At 43.8% G+C, this 15941-nt stretch overlaps 1 protein-coding gene across 2 annotated transcripts in view; it reads right to left on the reverse strand.

Moving 5' to 3' along the window:
• Positions 1-15941, reverse strand: part of PATL1 (PAT1 homolog 1, processing body mRNA decay factor) — a 130650-nt gene that overhangs the window by 85983 nt on the left and 28726 nt on the right. For both annotated transcript variants that reach the window (XM_077454732.1, XM_077454730.1), the window contains exons 3-5: positions 13370-13563; positions 2214-2285; positions 1243-1443 (exon numbers count right to left, since the gene is read on the reverse strand). In XM_077454732.1, the coding sequence (XP_077310858.1) occupies positions 1243-1443; positions 2214-2285; positions 13370-13563 (467 nt within the window). The remainder of the gene's footprint in view (positions 1-1242; positions 1444-2213; positions 2286-13369; positions 13564-15941) is intronic.

Raw genomic sequence — 15941 nt, forward strand, 5'->3', positions numbered from 1 at the left:
AGCTCCAGAATGTATGGAGCAATGTTACTGTGGTCTGGCAGCCCCTAAAGCAAGTGTCTGGGACTCCTGGGTAGAATATATGTACTCTATCTGGGGCGAGGTACCACCTCGTGTGCAGTTTCACTACCGTTTCCTTAAGAGACAGAGCGAGAACATTTATGCATGTTTAGTATCATGTCTGACCATTCCTCTGAGGAAAATTCTTGGGCTATGTCTAATTCTCAATGGGTCATAGCAGTTGATTTCTCTGGTAAGTGCATTTCATTAAGTTATCTATACACCATTGAGATGGTCCCTTTCTCCCTAGACAAATTGTGGCAAACTGTTTCGAGTTTGGGATTAATGCTCAGTGAGTATAATTATTCAAAGAAGTGCCCTTTCCCATAGTAATTCTTTGAAGACAGCCTCCTAATTCAGGCTGAGGGAAAAGAAAATGGTGCGTTGCTCCAGGTGACTAACACTCAAAAGGACTTGGTGGTCTGGGTGCCAGCCCCAGCTTGCCAACGTGGTAGTAGAGACAATAAGAAATTTTCTGCACACCACTGTCGGTCAAACAAACCAAGTTTTTGGGGAAGCACAATGTCTTTGTGAAACACATCATACCTGTATTTATTGTCTGTGTCCTGGTGGCAGCCACTTGTACAGTCTTCAATAAATATTGTAGGACCAGTGGTGGTGTGCAGCTGAATTCTTATTGTCTCTCCTAATTCATACACAAGTAAAATATACAAAATAGCCTACTGACAGCATCGAAGCAAATACAAACTCCATCACTCCACACATCTGGGAGTGCTAATAGGTTGTGTAACCAGATGTTACTTTTTCGGAATTCACAGTCCTCATTAGGTAATATAGCTTACAGTTGCTGGAAGTATCAACAAGGAAACCCGATGAGCATTACACCTGTCACATCCCCCCCCCCCCCCCCCCCCCGTAAAGCCACCACTCTGGTTGGGCCAAAGAAAGGGCTTTCACAGAGTGCCTAGGTGTGCGTCTACAAGCAAAAGGAGTGGGCTTCTCTATGTGAACCAGTATAGAGCCTGAAATGGGGAGGTTTGGAAATACTCAAGTGCATCAAAGACCTGTGTTCTTGAGCACCACATTATCAGAAAAAACACCTTGGGTGAAAACCAAAAACCTCCAGCAGAAAAACGTAATCTGTGTACATTTCAGTGCATATTTTATCATTATCACTGAATTGTGCATATCAAAGCAAAGATGAGCTTTAAGCAATGTTATTACCTGCTGCTGAGTGAACATAGGGCCAACATGTTTTGGTGGAGTGCCAATGGGAACAGCTCGCACAGGGGGGCTTCCAATAACTGGAGAAGTGGAACGACGAGGCAGAGCTCTTTCTGATGCGTCTTGCTCTATGTCATCGCGGCCAGGTGGAGGCATGGGACCTAGGCCATACTCATGCAGTATTGACAGTGGACCCATATCCTTTAAGGAAAACAAAAACATTGTGATCATAATATCCACACACACAGGGGTTGATTTACTAAAGCAGAAGCGCACAAAATCTGGTGCAGTTCTGCACAGAAACCAATCAGCTTCCAGCTTTTTGTCCAAGCTTAATTTAACAAGCTAAAGTTAGAAGTTGATTGGCTACTATGCACAGCTGCACCAGATTTTATACTATCCCATTTTAGTAATTCAAACACAGCGTATAGTTAAAAAGAACCAAACCCTTGTAAACACTTATGAATGCAGTGTTTTTATTCAGCATGTCCTGTTAAGCAAGTATTCTTTCTACCCCAAAGCAAAAAAGTATAGACTCAGTGTGTGATTGTATCCCCTCATTGAGGCTGTCCTCTCTCCTGTCTGAAGCCTAGAAAAAAAAAAAAAAAAAAAAAAAAACTGTTGGGTAAAGTTGTTGGGTAAAAACTGATGTTCAAGTTGGGTAAATTTATCAATTAAAACAGCCTTTGAGATTTCATGTAAACCTGATAGTACCCTTTTTATATGATATATTGTTTGCGTCTTTAATCAGCACTGAACCAAGACAAAAAGGCAGCACCGTTAATATGACATGAAAAATCAGTTAGTGAGAATAAAAAAAAACGGGGAGGGAGATTGGTTCTCTTTAAAGCCCAAACTTATGCTAAAAAGCTAAATACACAACTGAAAAAAGGTCTTTTACCTGTCAAATAATTTGTAATTTTGTCCAGACAATTTTGAGATTTATGGATCCATATTTTTATTCTACTTACCTCTGTGAGCGAAGGACCTCTGATCGGCCTCAAATCAGGATCCCATATACTGGAGTTTATCCCAGAAGAAAACTAAGCAAAAAAAAAAAGAAAAAAAAAAAAAAAGATAAGAGTCAAAGTAACACAAAACTGCAGAATTAAAATGGCATTACAGACATTTGTTGCTTACAGTGGTAAAGGGATGTTAAAATCTTAGATTTTTTTTTTTCTATGTACCCGTTGAGTTCCAGAGAGGCAAAAGGTTCATTAGCAAATACCATGTTTGACAGGTATCCTGTTTCAAGATCACCCTCTGCTGCAGGTCTACCGACCACACCTGGATAAGAAATGGGGGGGGGGGGGGGGGATATTCTTCTACAAGCCATGGGCAGCACTAAAACCCGATTGGAGTTCTACTCCTTCTTCACGTAATACAAAAGTAAAGAATAACATTTTGGGCTGGAGTTCTACTTTGAAAATGTACAGTGGTAGTGAAATGTTTAAACAGTAAGAAGTGAACATGCATAAAGCTGTTCAGAGTGGATCTGCACATTTTGATAACCAATCACAAAGCAAACAATTGATAAAGTGGAGCACAGAGAGCTGCAGATTCACTGAGGGGTTTGAACGCGATTTTTTTTTTTTTAATAATCTTTTCAACTCCACTGCTCACCCATACACTTCATGCCCTGTATCTCCTTTTTGTCCCTTATCCTTCACATCAACACTCCTCTCCATCCTACAACTTTAATCTGTACTTTAAAGCCTGGTACACAGCTCTGGTCGGGAGCCGCTGTACTAATCATGCAAGGTAAGTCCAGCGATCTCCCCCACTGAGCTGTTGTGTTCTGACAGGGCGCCAGCCACACACACTACAGAACACTCTGATCAGCACTCTCTGCCAATGGCTGAGAGCGCTGATCTGGAGTCAGTTGGCTGCTGGTTTTCCAGCATGCACGTCCAACAGAAGCCAGCCGACATACACAGGGAACGACATGTTGATCCAAGGAAAATCTGATTCCCTCCTGGGGGATCAGGAAGGAATTTTATCCCCTGCTGGAACAAATGCAGATCTTACTTTGCTGGGGTTTTTCGCCTTCCTCTGGATCAACTGTGGGTAGGATTGTGTATATGTGATTGTATGTTTGGCTCACACATTAATATTGAGCTGCATCTAGTACACCATTATCAAGCTCCATATTTTACCAAGTTCAACACCAGCATGGTTCTTACTTTACAAAAATAGTGTTGCAAAAATCTGATCACCTTGGGGTGTACACTTTTCAAAAAAGGGGTCATGTTGGGGGAGTTTCTATAGTCTTGGCATTTTATTAATGGAAAGGGTGTTTTTTGACAACTTCCTTTTCCCATTTAACCACTTGCCGACCAGCGCACGCCGATGTATGTCGGCAGAATGGCACGGGCAGGCAAATGGGCATACATGTACGTCCCTTTAAATTTGCCGCCCTGCCATCGGACGATGTACGTAGACAGAATGGCACGGGCAAGCATATTGGCGTACAGGTACGTCCAATCTTCAATGCCGCCCTGCCATCGGGAGCGCACCGGCGGCGGCGCGCTCCCGCGCTGGTTGGGACCCCCGTGAGTCCGGTCGCGGGACCCGCGGACTCGATCGCCGCGGGCATACCGACGATCGTCTCACGGAGCGGCCGAATGAAGAAATGCCGTTGTAAACCGCATTTCTCCATTCTGCCTAGCAACTAGTGACGCTGATCTCTGCTCCATGTGATTGGAGCAGAGATCAGTGTTCACTAAATGAAAGTCCAACCCCCCCACAGTTAGTAACACACCCCTAGGAACACTTAACCCCCTACACTGCCACCCACTGGTTAACCCTTTCACAGTGATTACTGTATAAATGACAATGGTCCCAAAAATGTGTCAAAAATGTCCGATGGGTCCCCCACAATGTCGCAGTCACAATAAAAAAAAAAAAAAAAAAAATAAATCGCTGATCGCCGCCATTACTAGTAAAAAATAAATAAAAAATTATTAATAAAAATGCCATAAAACTATCCCTATTTTGTAAACGCTATAACTTTTGCGCAAAGCAATCGCCTATTGCGATTTTTTTTACCAAAAATATGTAGAAGAATACGTATTGGCCTAAACTGAGGGAAACATTTTTTATATATATTTTTGGGGGATATTTATTATAACAAAAAGTAAAAAATGTGTTTTTTTCAAAATTGTCGCTCTATTTTTGTTTATAGCGCAAAAAATAAAAACCGCAGAGGTGATCAAATACCACCAAAAGAAAGCTCCATTTGTGGGAAAAAAAGGGCGTCAATTTTGTTTGGGAGCCACGTCGCACGATTGTCAGTTAAAGGGACGCAGTGCTGAATCGCAAAAAGTGGTCTGGTCTTTGACCAGCAAAATGGTCCGGTCTGTAAGTGGTTAAAAAGCACACACAGTAGTTATTAGGCCTCATACACACTGGACATTTGTGGACGTTTTTACAGCAGCAGTTTGGCTGATGTTTTTTTACACAATCAATAAACACCCCATCATGTGTCCATGCACACATAGGCTGTTATCAGCATTGCCTGGGGCGTTTCTTTGGTTTTAAAAACAACCCCAAAACTAGTGGGCTCCGAGAGGAGTTATTCAGTTGTTTTCAGCTGTAAAAACACTAACGCCAATAAATGCTCAAAAACGTGGCTCACCAGCGTTTGACGTTTTTGATCCATTGGAAAAAAAAAAAAAAAAAGCTCAAAACTCTAACGTGGAAAAACTATAAAATAAAACGCTACTGCAAAAAGCAAAGCTACTGGCGTTTTAAGAATGTTATTTTAACGCCCATTGTGCATGAGGCCTTAATGGTCTTGAAGTCTTTGGACATGTTTAGTTCGTTCAGAAGTTAACCAGTTAACGACCACCCAATGTAGCTTTACTGCTACAGGGTGGCTGCTCTGCACAGGATCACATATACACACACATGCACTCCACGAGTCAGGGCCACGCACCCGCCGATCATCTGTACCGAATCAGAGATCAACATGTGCCTGAGTTTACAAAACAGTCACAGGAAGAGATGCAATCGTCTCCCCTAGAGCCCTTTTCAATAAGAGAGCAGTCACTAAAGTAAATTACACACCACACACAGCAAAATCACAGTTAGGCACATTTTAACCTCCACGATTACCCCAGTTAACCCTTTCACTCCCCTGTCATCAGTGTCATTTAGTACAGTGTACGGATTTTTTTTTTTTTTTTTACTGATCACTGTATTAGTGTCACCGATGACTTCAGATTTCGTGTTAATCCCAGATAGCATTAGATTGCCCGCCACATTTTAACCCTTTGATTAACACTATTACAGACACACTATAAAAGCTCTATTACTAGTATAGTGTGAACAGATCAATATCTTTAAGCTGAACTATACTAGTGTCCCCAATAGTAAGGTTTACTTCAGTAGTTCACTATCACTGCTGATACAATGCACACAACAGCAGCTTTAGCAAGATCAGGCCTGATCTCTGCTAGCACTAGCAGGTAATATTTTTTTTTCTTCTCTGTAGCAGCTCAAGCAATCCGAATCCCCCCCGAGTCACACTAGGTACCTATAAATTTAGTGGACATAATGTCCAAAAAAAAAAAAAAAGTAACACCTGCTGGTAAGCAGACGTTTAGAAGCAGTTGGGCGTTATTTTCAGCTGCCCCTGAGCTCTCCTATATGTTATCATATCGGTATATGTACACGGGGTCATTTATAGGCAGTTGAGTTTAAAGGCATTTTTTGGAATGCAAAAAAATGGGTTCAGGACGGATGTTCAGAGGCATTGGAAACGCAAAAATGCCTGTAAATGCTGATAAAGGCAGTAAAACACATTTAGCAGCGTTATATTTACAGACTTTTTTAATAAAAAAAAAAAAAAAAACGCTCCTTTGCAAACGCGCCATGCAAACGTGGCTAATTGAAAGTTTTTAGATGCCGGTTTCTTGCGGAAATCGTTCAGGAGAGGTTAACCACTAGAGATCCACGCTATAGCCAAATGACAGCTACAGCGCGGACCTCCTTTGCCGGGACGACGTCTATTGACGTCGTCCCGTGCACGAGCGGCCTGCACGCCCCGAGGGGCGCGCGGTGCGTTCGGTGATCGGCGAGTCTATGAGACTCGCCTGATCACGGATCCGAGCAAGGGGTCGATCCCGGCCAACTTACCAGTGCCCACCTGCCCCTTGCCAGTGCCACCTCAGGAATAAATAAGTGCCCCCCAGCAGTGCCCACAGTGCCACCCATCAGTGCCCACAATCTGCCTCAACAACGGTGCTGAACCCCAGTGCCACATATCCTTGCCCATCAGTGTCATCTACCAGTGCCCATCAGTGCCCCCTATCGGAGCCACCTATCAGTGGTACCTATCAGTGCCCCTTAGTGCCACCCATCCGTGCCATCTTATCTGTGCCCACCAGTGCCACCTATCAGTGCCCACCAGTGCAGCCTATCAGTGCAGCCTATCAGTGCCGCCTCATCAGCGCACTTTAATGAAGGAGAAAAATGACCTGTTTGCAAAATTTTATAACAAACTATTAAACATGATTTTTTTTTTTTTGCAAAAAATAAAACTCCCAGCTGTAATTAAATACCACCAAAAGAAATCTCTATTTGTGGGAAAAAAAATGATAAAAATTTCATTTGGGTACAGTGTTGTATGCCCGCGCAATTGTCATTCAAAGTGCATCAGCGCTGAAAGCTAAAAATTGGTCTGGGCAAGAGGGAGGTTTAATTGCCCAGTAAGCAAGTGGTTAAACATCCAGTGTACATGAAGCCTTAGGAGTATGCAATTAAAATACAATGTAGAAATCATCATTTTACTTTTTCACAATTGTTTTAAAGCCAACAAATTGAAAACAGCAACATCAAAAACTTTAGTTTAGGTGATGTTTAAGTTAACTTTCATCATTTTTCTTGTTGCACCATATTTTCATAATTATTACGTATAGAACTATTGATACTCCCTGAAGTGACTATCTGTATTTACCTTCTATGTTTGTAAGGATCTTGCTGCCAAGCTCTCCCTCCATTACCAAATTTTCTATCACTATGATGGGCAGCCTGACTGGCCAAGAGAAAAATAGGATTTTTAAAATAGCCTACCTGTAAAATCCTTTTCTTTGATGTACATCAGGGGACACAGCCATTACTATGTCGGTTATATTGGATCGACGGGTGCTGGACACTTGCACGCCCCTTAAGGTGTGTACTTCACCCATATAACCCCTCCCACCACTGGGAGTCCTCAGTTTTGTAGCCAACCAATATAAGTGTATAAGAAGGGAGGCATCTGTGTCCCCTGATGTACATCAAAGAAAAGGATTTTACAGGTAAGCCGTTTTAAAAATCCTATTTTCTTTTCTTACATCAGGGGACACAGAGCCATAGTAATTACTATGTGGGAGGTCCCATAGCAATGGCAACTGAAGGGGGGGGGGGGGGGGGGGATAGAACAGAACAAAAAACAGGAGACCAGAGGACTCATACTGCAGCCTGTAGTATATGCTGTGCCCAAGGCAATATCTTCATGACCTTTAATATCAATTTGATAAAATCTGATAAACGTATGAACCGAAGACCAAGTCACGGCCTTACAGATCTGAGCCAGAGAGGCCTGATAATTCACCACCCAAGAGGCACTAATCGCCCTGTATGAGTGTGCTCTAAATATGAGAAGAAATCATTTTCTTCTTTAAGCTGAAGCTTGATCAATCACTTGACAATCCATTTGGAAAATAGTGGATCTTGACGCTGCCTGTCCACATCTTGGACCCTCTGGCAGTACAAACAAAACCTGCATTTTGCAAACCTGAGCCGTCACCTTTATATAGACTCTGGTCGCTCTTACTACATCAAGGGAATGTAGTGCTTTCTCTTCCCCAGATTAAGGCAGGGTATTGGCGGGTGTTGCAGAGCATTGCAGAGTGTTGTTGCAGGGCATTGCAGAGTGTTGTTGCAGGGCATTGCAGAGTGTTGTTGCAGGGCATTGCAGAGTGTTGTTGCAGGGCATTGCAGAGTGTTGTTGCAGGGTATTGCAGAGTGTTGTTGCAGGGTATTGCAGAGTGTTGTTGCAGGGTATTGCAGAGTGTTGTTGCAGGGTATTGCAGAGTGTTGTTGCAGGGTATTGCAGAGTGTTGTTGCAGGGTATTGCAGAGTGTTGTTGCAGGGTATTGCAGAGTGTTGTTGCAGGGTATTGCAGAGTGTTGTTGCAGGGTATTGCAGAGTGTTGTTGCAGGGTATTGCAGAGTGTTGTTGCAGGGTATTGCAGAGTGTTGTTGCAGGGTAATGGCAGGGTATGATGGGGTTAATTTTCGGTGAGCAGCGATGTGGGCACTGCAGATGCAGCCCACAGCGCTGCTGACACCAATCCGATCGGTACAGAGAGGGGGAGGGAGGAACCGGCGTCATAACATGACGCCGGTTTGTTTACAAGTGATCACTCCGTCATTTGACGGAGCGATCACGTGGTAAACTGCCGCGGCGGTCACGGATGCTCGAGTGCGCGCGAGAGCGGAATTCTGGGAGGACGTCATATGACGGCCTCCCAGAGTTAAACAACCGCCCTGTAGCCGTCATTCGGCTATAGGGCGGTTGTTAAGTGGTTAAAGAAATCTCTGTGTTTGATTTGTTTCCCTCTTGCGATAATAGTCTAGGGTACTTTATGATTCAATTACTTTAATTATAAGGGAGGGAGATTAGAGATTAGAGATAGAGATATATATTATATATAATGAAAAATCTGCTCAGCTATTATTTTTTTCCACAATGGAGTTTTTGCCTCTTTGGCTAGGACTACCTCCTCCTAAGCAGGTTATAGGTGATAGCAGGTATGGTTAGTGATCAAAATATTGATCAAAAGAACTCCTACTGCCATCTTTATGATCTCTGTAAATTAAGATCTTCTGGGACCCGGCTGGGGCCGCCAGAATCACCTCCTTTTGTTCCTGCTTAATCCCCCGGAAGGTGCGGAAGTAGCAAAACCGGAGGAAATGCATAGATCAGTGAAAACTGATCCCCTGAGAAGACTAATGTGTCTGTTCCGCCTGCTACCAGACCCCTTGTTCGACAAAGTTGTCGACCTGGTTAATGAATCTGGACGCGAACAGGTCCATGTCCGGAGTACCCCATCTGACATATTGCTAGGAAGATGGTCGGGGTGAATAGATCATTCTCCGGGAAATAATTGTTGGCGTCCCAAATAGTACGCCTGAAAAATTAGAATTGCCGATAGGCAAGGAATGTTGTGTTCTGCCAAAGCTAGAACATTATTCACCTCTTTTTGGGCTGCACGACTTCTCGTGCCTCCCCTGGTGATCGATACAAAAAACCACCGTGGCCTTGTCAGACTGAATCCTGTCAGGACAGTCCTGTAGTCTGACCGCCAAGATTCTAGGGCCAGATGTACTGCCTGAAACTTCCCAAAATGTTGATAGGCAAGGTCCTCTAACGTGGACCATCTCCCCTGGACAGAATCTTCTTCCAGGGCTGCTCCCCAGCCTAGAAGGCTGGCATCTGTTAACTTCCAGGATAAAGATTTTCCCCTTTTCCCTATAACCAGCCCGACCCCAAGTACTGTAATCTCCTTGATGGTTTTAAGGAGAATCTTCCTAGGTTGAGAATCCAACCTACAGGTTTCAGATATTTACGACTGAGATCAGACTCTCATCTTAGACCTGAGACCGAATGATTTATTAAAAGTAGATCTTCTAATAGGCTAGAACCACTATGCCTTGAGCCCTTAACCTGGCTAAAGGAGGTGCCAGAATCTTTCAGAACACTCATGGTGCTGTGGCTAAGCCGAATGGCAGGGCCAAAACTGAAAAAATAATTTTAAAATGTCGAACCGCAAAAATTTCTGGTAAGTGGGAAACTTTGGCACTTGGAGATATGCAACTCCCCTCCTTGCAGGATGGGCACAGCCAATCTAATTCTGAAAGTATCGGATGTTTAAGTGCTGACTCAGATCTTTGAGATTTAGAATGGGTCTTACCTCTGTTTAGTTCTGGAACCTTAAAAGGTTTGAGCCAAAAATACCCTGTTCAACTAAGAGAATTTCTGATATCACCGACTGGAATAACTGCTGATCCAGAGGCCAGAAAGATACTTTTTTTCCCTTTTTCTGGATCCTTAGGAACATTCTCAGAGGAGACAAACTCTTGCATAAAGACTGTTGCATCAGCAGCCCAAGGATCCCACAGGCAGCACCCAAATCCCGGATCCTCAGAACAAAAGCCGGCTGAGCCATCAAGGCTCTTGGAACTCTAGTCGTAACCTAGAGAAAAAAAATTGCAGAAATCCCTCTGCTCTTGACATTGTTCCTGCCAGACTTTGAGAATCGCAGGACCTTTCCACTCACCCAAACGAGTGGGGGTGCTCCTTCATGAGAAGGATTTAGCATTCTGTTTTTTGGGCTTTCTGCCCCCAAGAGCCACTCATAGCTTACAGCACAAAGCAGAGGCACTACCAGAAAAATAATGTAAACTTGCTAGGCTATAGTATAGTACAATAACTATTAATCCTAGCTTTTAAAGTACAATGTTGTCAAGGGCAAATGTGTCACCAAACCTGACCAGCCAACCTCTCTGCTCTGTCCCTCCACCACCAGGCAGCAGCTTCCGTCACAGTGCTTTAAACACTACCTGGATGTGTGGCCAGTGTCTGACGTTGTTAGCCATGCCCCCCACATGGAATAAGTGCATGCGCCCCCCCCCCCCCCCCTTTTACAAAAGAAGCTGATTTTTCCCACGCGAGCGGCATCCTGCAGCATGGCGGGGGGCGCAATTCTTCCGCTCTTTCGAGCGGCTGCGGTCTGCTATCAAAAATTTTTTTTTATTTTTTTCAAAAGAACAAGGCAGCTGGTCTGGCATGAAAATGTGAAAAAATGCAAATCTGGGGGCACAGGAGGAGATCAGACCACCCTTTTCTTACCAGAGGGTCTGAGCTGGCTGAAGCTGAGAGAGAGTGAAGGTTTCTGCCGTTTCCAGCGTCAGAATCGTAAGTGCTCAATACAGCCCCCAGTGGTGACACAAACATGACAACACAATATATAGAAGGAGAAATTCCTGAGAAAATCTCCCTTACCTTATCCTCGCAGCAGGGTTTTATCAGAGATAAAAAAAAAAAAACACAATCTTCAGGATAGGTTTCCTTTTAAGGTCTCGGAGCCTTCAGGAACCGGGGAACGCTCAGGTTAACCCACAATCCTGGACTTGCGACAGGACCCTGCCAGTAAAACTTTATGGCCTTACTACCAAAAAGCACTGGATCCCAGGGCCCAACTCTGAAAGAGAAGCATTCGCAAGCAAAACCTTGTTTCTTAGGATTACGAGTCCCGGGTACCATTCATTTAGCCCATTACAAGACATCAAAATGGATCCGGTCAGCATGGCTGGCTCTCAAAGGATTACTGCCTGTGGAGCTCAGCACAGCACATCTTTACTCGTGCCAGACACCTTAGACACTGGTGAAAAAACTGTGGCCTATCAGTAGTGGGAGGGGTTATATGGGGAAAGTACACGCCCTTAAGGGGTGTGCCAGTGTCCAGCACCTGTCGGTCCGATATAACCCACATATTACTATTGCTGTCCCCCCGATGCAAGAAAAGAAATGGGGACAGAAGCGCTGAACATTTGCTTCTCAGGTTGATTTGGAATTAAGCCACGGCTAAATGTTTGGGAGGCAGCTGCAGGCATGTGCAGCATCCCCACATATCTGCAGTTATTTTTAGAGTGTCTGATCTGTCGGCCGCAATAAAAAAATAAAATAAAAAAAAAGCCATAAATCTATCCCCTATTTTGTAGATGCTATAACTTTTGTGCAAACCAATCAATATATGGTTATTGGAATTTTTTTTACCAAAAATATGTAGTATATTGGCCTAAACTGATGAAGAAATTCGCTTTACATTTTTTCTTTATTATAGCAAAAAGTCAAATTGTCGCTTTTTTGTTTATAGCATAAAAAATAAAAACCGCAGAGGTGATCAAATACCACCAGAAGAAAGCTCTATTTGTGAGAAAAGGTAAATTTTGTCTGGATACAACATTGCATGTCCTTGCAATTGTCAGTTAAAGCGGGAGTCCACCGGGACTCCGCGTTTTTTTTTTTTTTTTTAAAAGCCAGCAGCTACAAATACTGCAGCTGCTGACTTTTAAAATAGTGACACTTACCTGTCCAGCGCGCCCGCGATGTCGGCCCCCGAAGCCGATCTCTAGATCGACACTCGGGTGCTGCCGCCGCCATCTTGGGTATGGGAATCAGGAAATGGAGCCTTTTGGCTTCATTTCCCGGTTCCCTACTGCGCATGCGCGAGTTGCGCTGCGCAATAAGGACGGTCCCCGCTGCCTCTGGGATCTGTCTGTTTCCCAGCAGGCAGTGGGGCACTTGTGGAAGGGGGCGGGCACTTGCGGAAAGGGGCGTAATCTACGTCCCTTTCCGCAGAGAGCTATCCCGGAAGTGGGTGCAGTTCCCTGGATTATCCAGGTAACTGCACCCCCCCTCCCCCCTGAAAGGTGCCAATTGTGGCGCCGGGGGGGGGGGGGGGATTCCGATGAGCGGAAGGTCCATTTTAGGGTGGACCTCCGCTTTAAAGCAAAGCAGTGCCGTATCGCAAAAAATGGCTGCCATTAACTACTTGCGGACCGCCCGCAGTTGTTGTGCGTCGACTGTTTGAAGTTGAATACCGTTGTTATGGCAGCAGATAGCTGACATAACCCTGGTATCCTCTTCAACAGCAGATGGTCCTCTTTCAAATAAAAGTGGTCTCTGTGGCGGATTCCCTGCGAGATCACTTAATATGGGGCTGGTTTATGCGATTAGCGCTGTGCAGCGTCAGCTTCCTGGCAGGCGTGGGCACGTGGAGTTGCGAACATGCCTGAGCACAGGTATGTGTGTAAATCCAGGAAGTGAACAGGCAGCAGCTTCTGCCAGACTTAGTGGAGGGAGATTTCTGCAGCATATTTGGCAAGTACAGAATCACAGTATATATATATATATATATATATATATATATATATATATATATATATATATATATATATATGCTTCAGAATGGCAAAGATGTTTTTATTACAAATTATGTGAGCAGACTGCAATTTCTTTTCAAGTATGTAATGAATAGGGGAATTTACATTTAGGCTCTTTACTATACACCTACCTGGGTGCGTGACCCTCTTGGCAATGCTGGCTCTTCAATCTCTCTCACCAGCTGGCTCAGGCTGTGCTCCAGTTCCTCCTGCTGCTCCCCCAGTAGATCAGTAAAGGGGGGGGAGCTTCTGCCCAAAAGGTCAGAGTCTGTGTGTTTCTCCTCCATCTCTGCCAGCCGGTCATGCACCTCTCGCCAATCATCATCTACAGAGAAAAAAAAAGTCAGGAAAACTGAACCAGCTGCTAAAAATGAAAAAAAAAATATTTAGCACTTTGCTGTAACAAAACAGAGGCTGAAGTTGTGTTGAACCCTATACTATGGAAACTGCTTGTTTGCAACACAGTGATGACAGGCTATTATCTGAAATTGTCTCCAACATGTGAAAGCCAAAGTGTTTTTGCATAAAGACACCTTAAAACTGATATTTATCTGGGAGCACTTTAGGGGACCCTTACGATGATATTTAGCTGCATGACCAATATTTTTGCTTATTTATATTGCAGTGAATGTGAAAATTCCTAAACATTGACTGCAGTTAAAGCAATTACTGTAATTTAAAAACATATGCTCCAAGAAGATTCACCTGCAGTGAACGTTTAAAGTGGTTCTAAAGGCTGAAGGTTTTTTACCTTCACGCATCCTATGAAGGTAAAAAATCTTCAGTATGCAGTAGAGCTGCCACGACACATCGACGTAATCGACTATGAAAATATGTAGATGGGCATGAAAGGAGTTGACGCGTCGCGGTCTCATCTCGCGGGTAATGGCGACTGCTGCTCCTGGGAATGGAGAAAGTTCCAGTCTAGCACGAAAAGCTAGACCACGACTTTCAAAAGTATGGGAATTCTTTACACAGAGGCCAAATAAAATGGTCCTTTGTTCTAGGTACTCACCTTCTAGTGTTCTAGAATTTTCCCTCCTCCAACAGGCGGGAAGTAGGCCTGCCGTCCTGGAAGATTTCCCAGAAAGACAGTTACCGGTAAGTAACTGGTACTTTTCTCAAGTCATCTTCCAGGACGGCACACCTGAGAGGATAAACAAGTACCTCAGGCCTACCTTAGGGTGGGGCCACTGCAAAACCCTCTTGGCGAACCTTGGCTCTGCAGTGAGCTTTACCTCCATTCCATACGCTCATATGCTTGATGAAGGCATCTTAGATGGATCATGCGGCTGATCTGCAGGTCTGCTCCACAGATGTTCCTGCCTTTTCCGCTTCAGATGCAGTATCTAGGTGAAATGGGCTCTTAAAAATGGAATCAGAAAACATGTTAAACTTGTAGGTTAGCAATGTTGCCTATCTCACACATCTAACAACCATGGCCTATTATGCCTGTAGGTGCTACTTAGAACCACTAAAAAGATAAATAAGAGACCTGTGTAAGACAAGGACACTACATTAATCAATAAGAGGGCCTGTCTTAACACTATCCTGTTGAGGGAAATAAAACTGCTTCCTTTTTATCTTTATGTCAGCAAAAGACTAAAGGGAAGCCTACTCAAGGGAAATAGATTAACAGAAGCTTGAACCCTGGGTTTAAGGCACGCCCAATCTATGTCCTTACTTACGCCTGAGAGCCTTCTTCAGGAGATTAAAGTCCCTAGCAGGAGTAGACTACCCATATTGCTATGTCTAGTTTTGCTAAAAGGGCAAAATGAAGGCCATGCACCGAGCCGAAACCTATTCGATCGGGTATACATCTTTATACTTCATCCTTAGGCCCGAATACTCCTCTGAACAGAACTCTCCAAGTTCTTACTAAACAGGGCGATTCATTATCCCCTTCCTCCAGTGTCCCATAACCCTACAGGGCTTCAACCCTAGGAAATGGTTCTGGCATCCCTGAATGCAAGTGGTCAAGGTTTTCTGACATGTGACAGCTGCAGCCCGAACTCCTGGCCCCTCCATGGAAAAGAAGGCTGAAATACAAAAAGGTGATACATGCATTATTAATATCACAAATAAAATGATCATAGATTGTGGGCACGGCACAATAGATTTAGACAGAAAGGACACAAGCATAGACAACAATGTTGTGTGCCTGAGTGTGACTAGCTAAACCAATATATCAAATATGGGAAGAGACCCAAATCTGAACCTCAACGTAGACAAACAGTCCTCATAGTCTGGTTTTCTGATGTGCTGCCAAGACGTAAAAACATTAAGACTCAAGCAAACCCTAAATGCTGCGTATTTCTTTAGTGCAGCTAGCTAGGTCATAACTGATATATAAATACAGAAAGGACAGGAACCCCCTTTACTGTTGTGCTTTACCTATGTACAGCAAAACAAGGCTATAAAGACAGAAAGACCCAAACTTCTATGTTGTGTATTTCTGACAAACCACCACAGTTATAAGATTAATATGAACACCAACTCCCGTGTTGTGCATTTTTGCTATGCCACAGGGAAAAATATGGAACACAAGACAATCCTTTCTGTCATGCACTTCTGTAGTGTAGTTCAGATAGAACCAACACTGAGAAAGGACACAAGCAACCTGCAGCATTGTGTTTTTCTGAAAGAGAAAGCACCAACAAGCTTCAATCTTGAGTATTTCTGCTGTGCAACAACATAAAAGCA

The sequence above is a fragment of the Lithobates pipiens genome, unplaced genomic scaffold, assembly GCF_037356315.1.
Source record: "Lithobates pipiens isolate NorthernLeopardFrog02 unplaced genomic scaffold, aLitPip1_a1.2 Scaffold_25, whole genome shotgun sequence".
Lineage (NCBI taxonomy): Eukaryota > Metazoa > Chordata > Amphibia > Anura > Ranidae > Lithobates > Lithobates pipiens.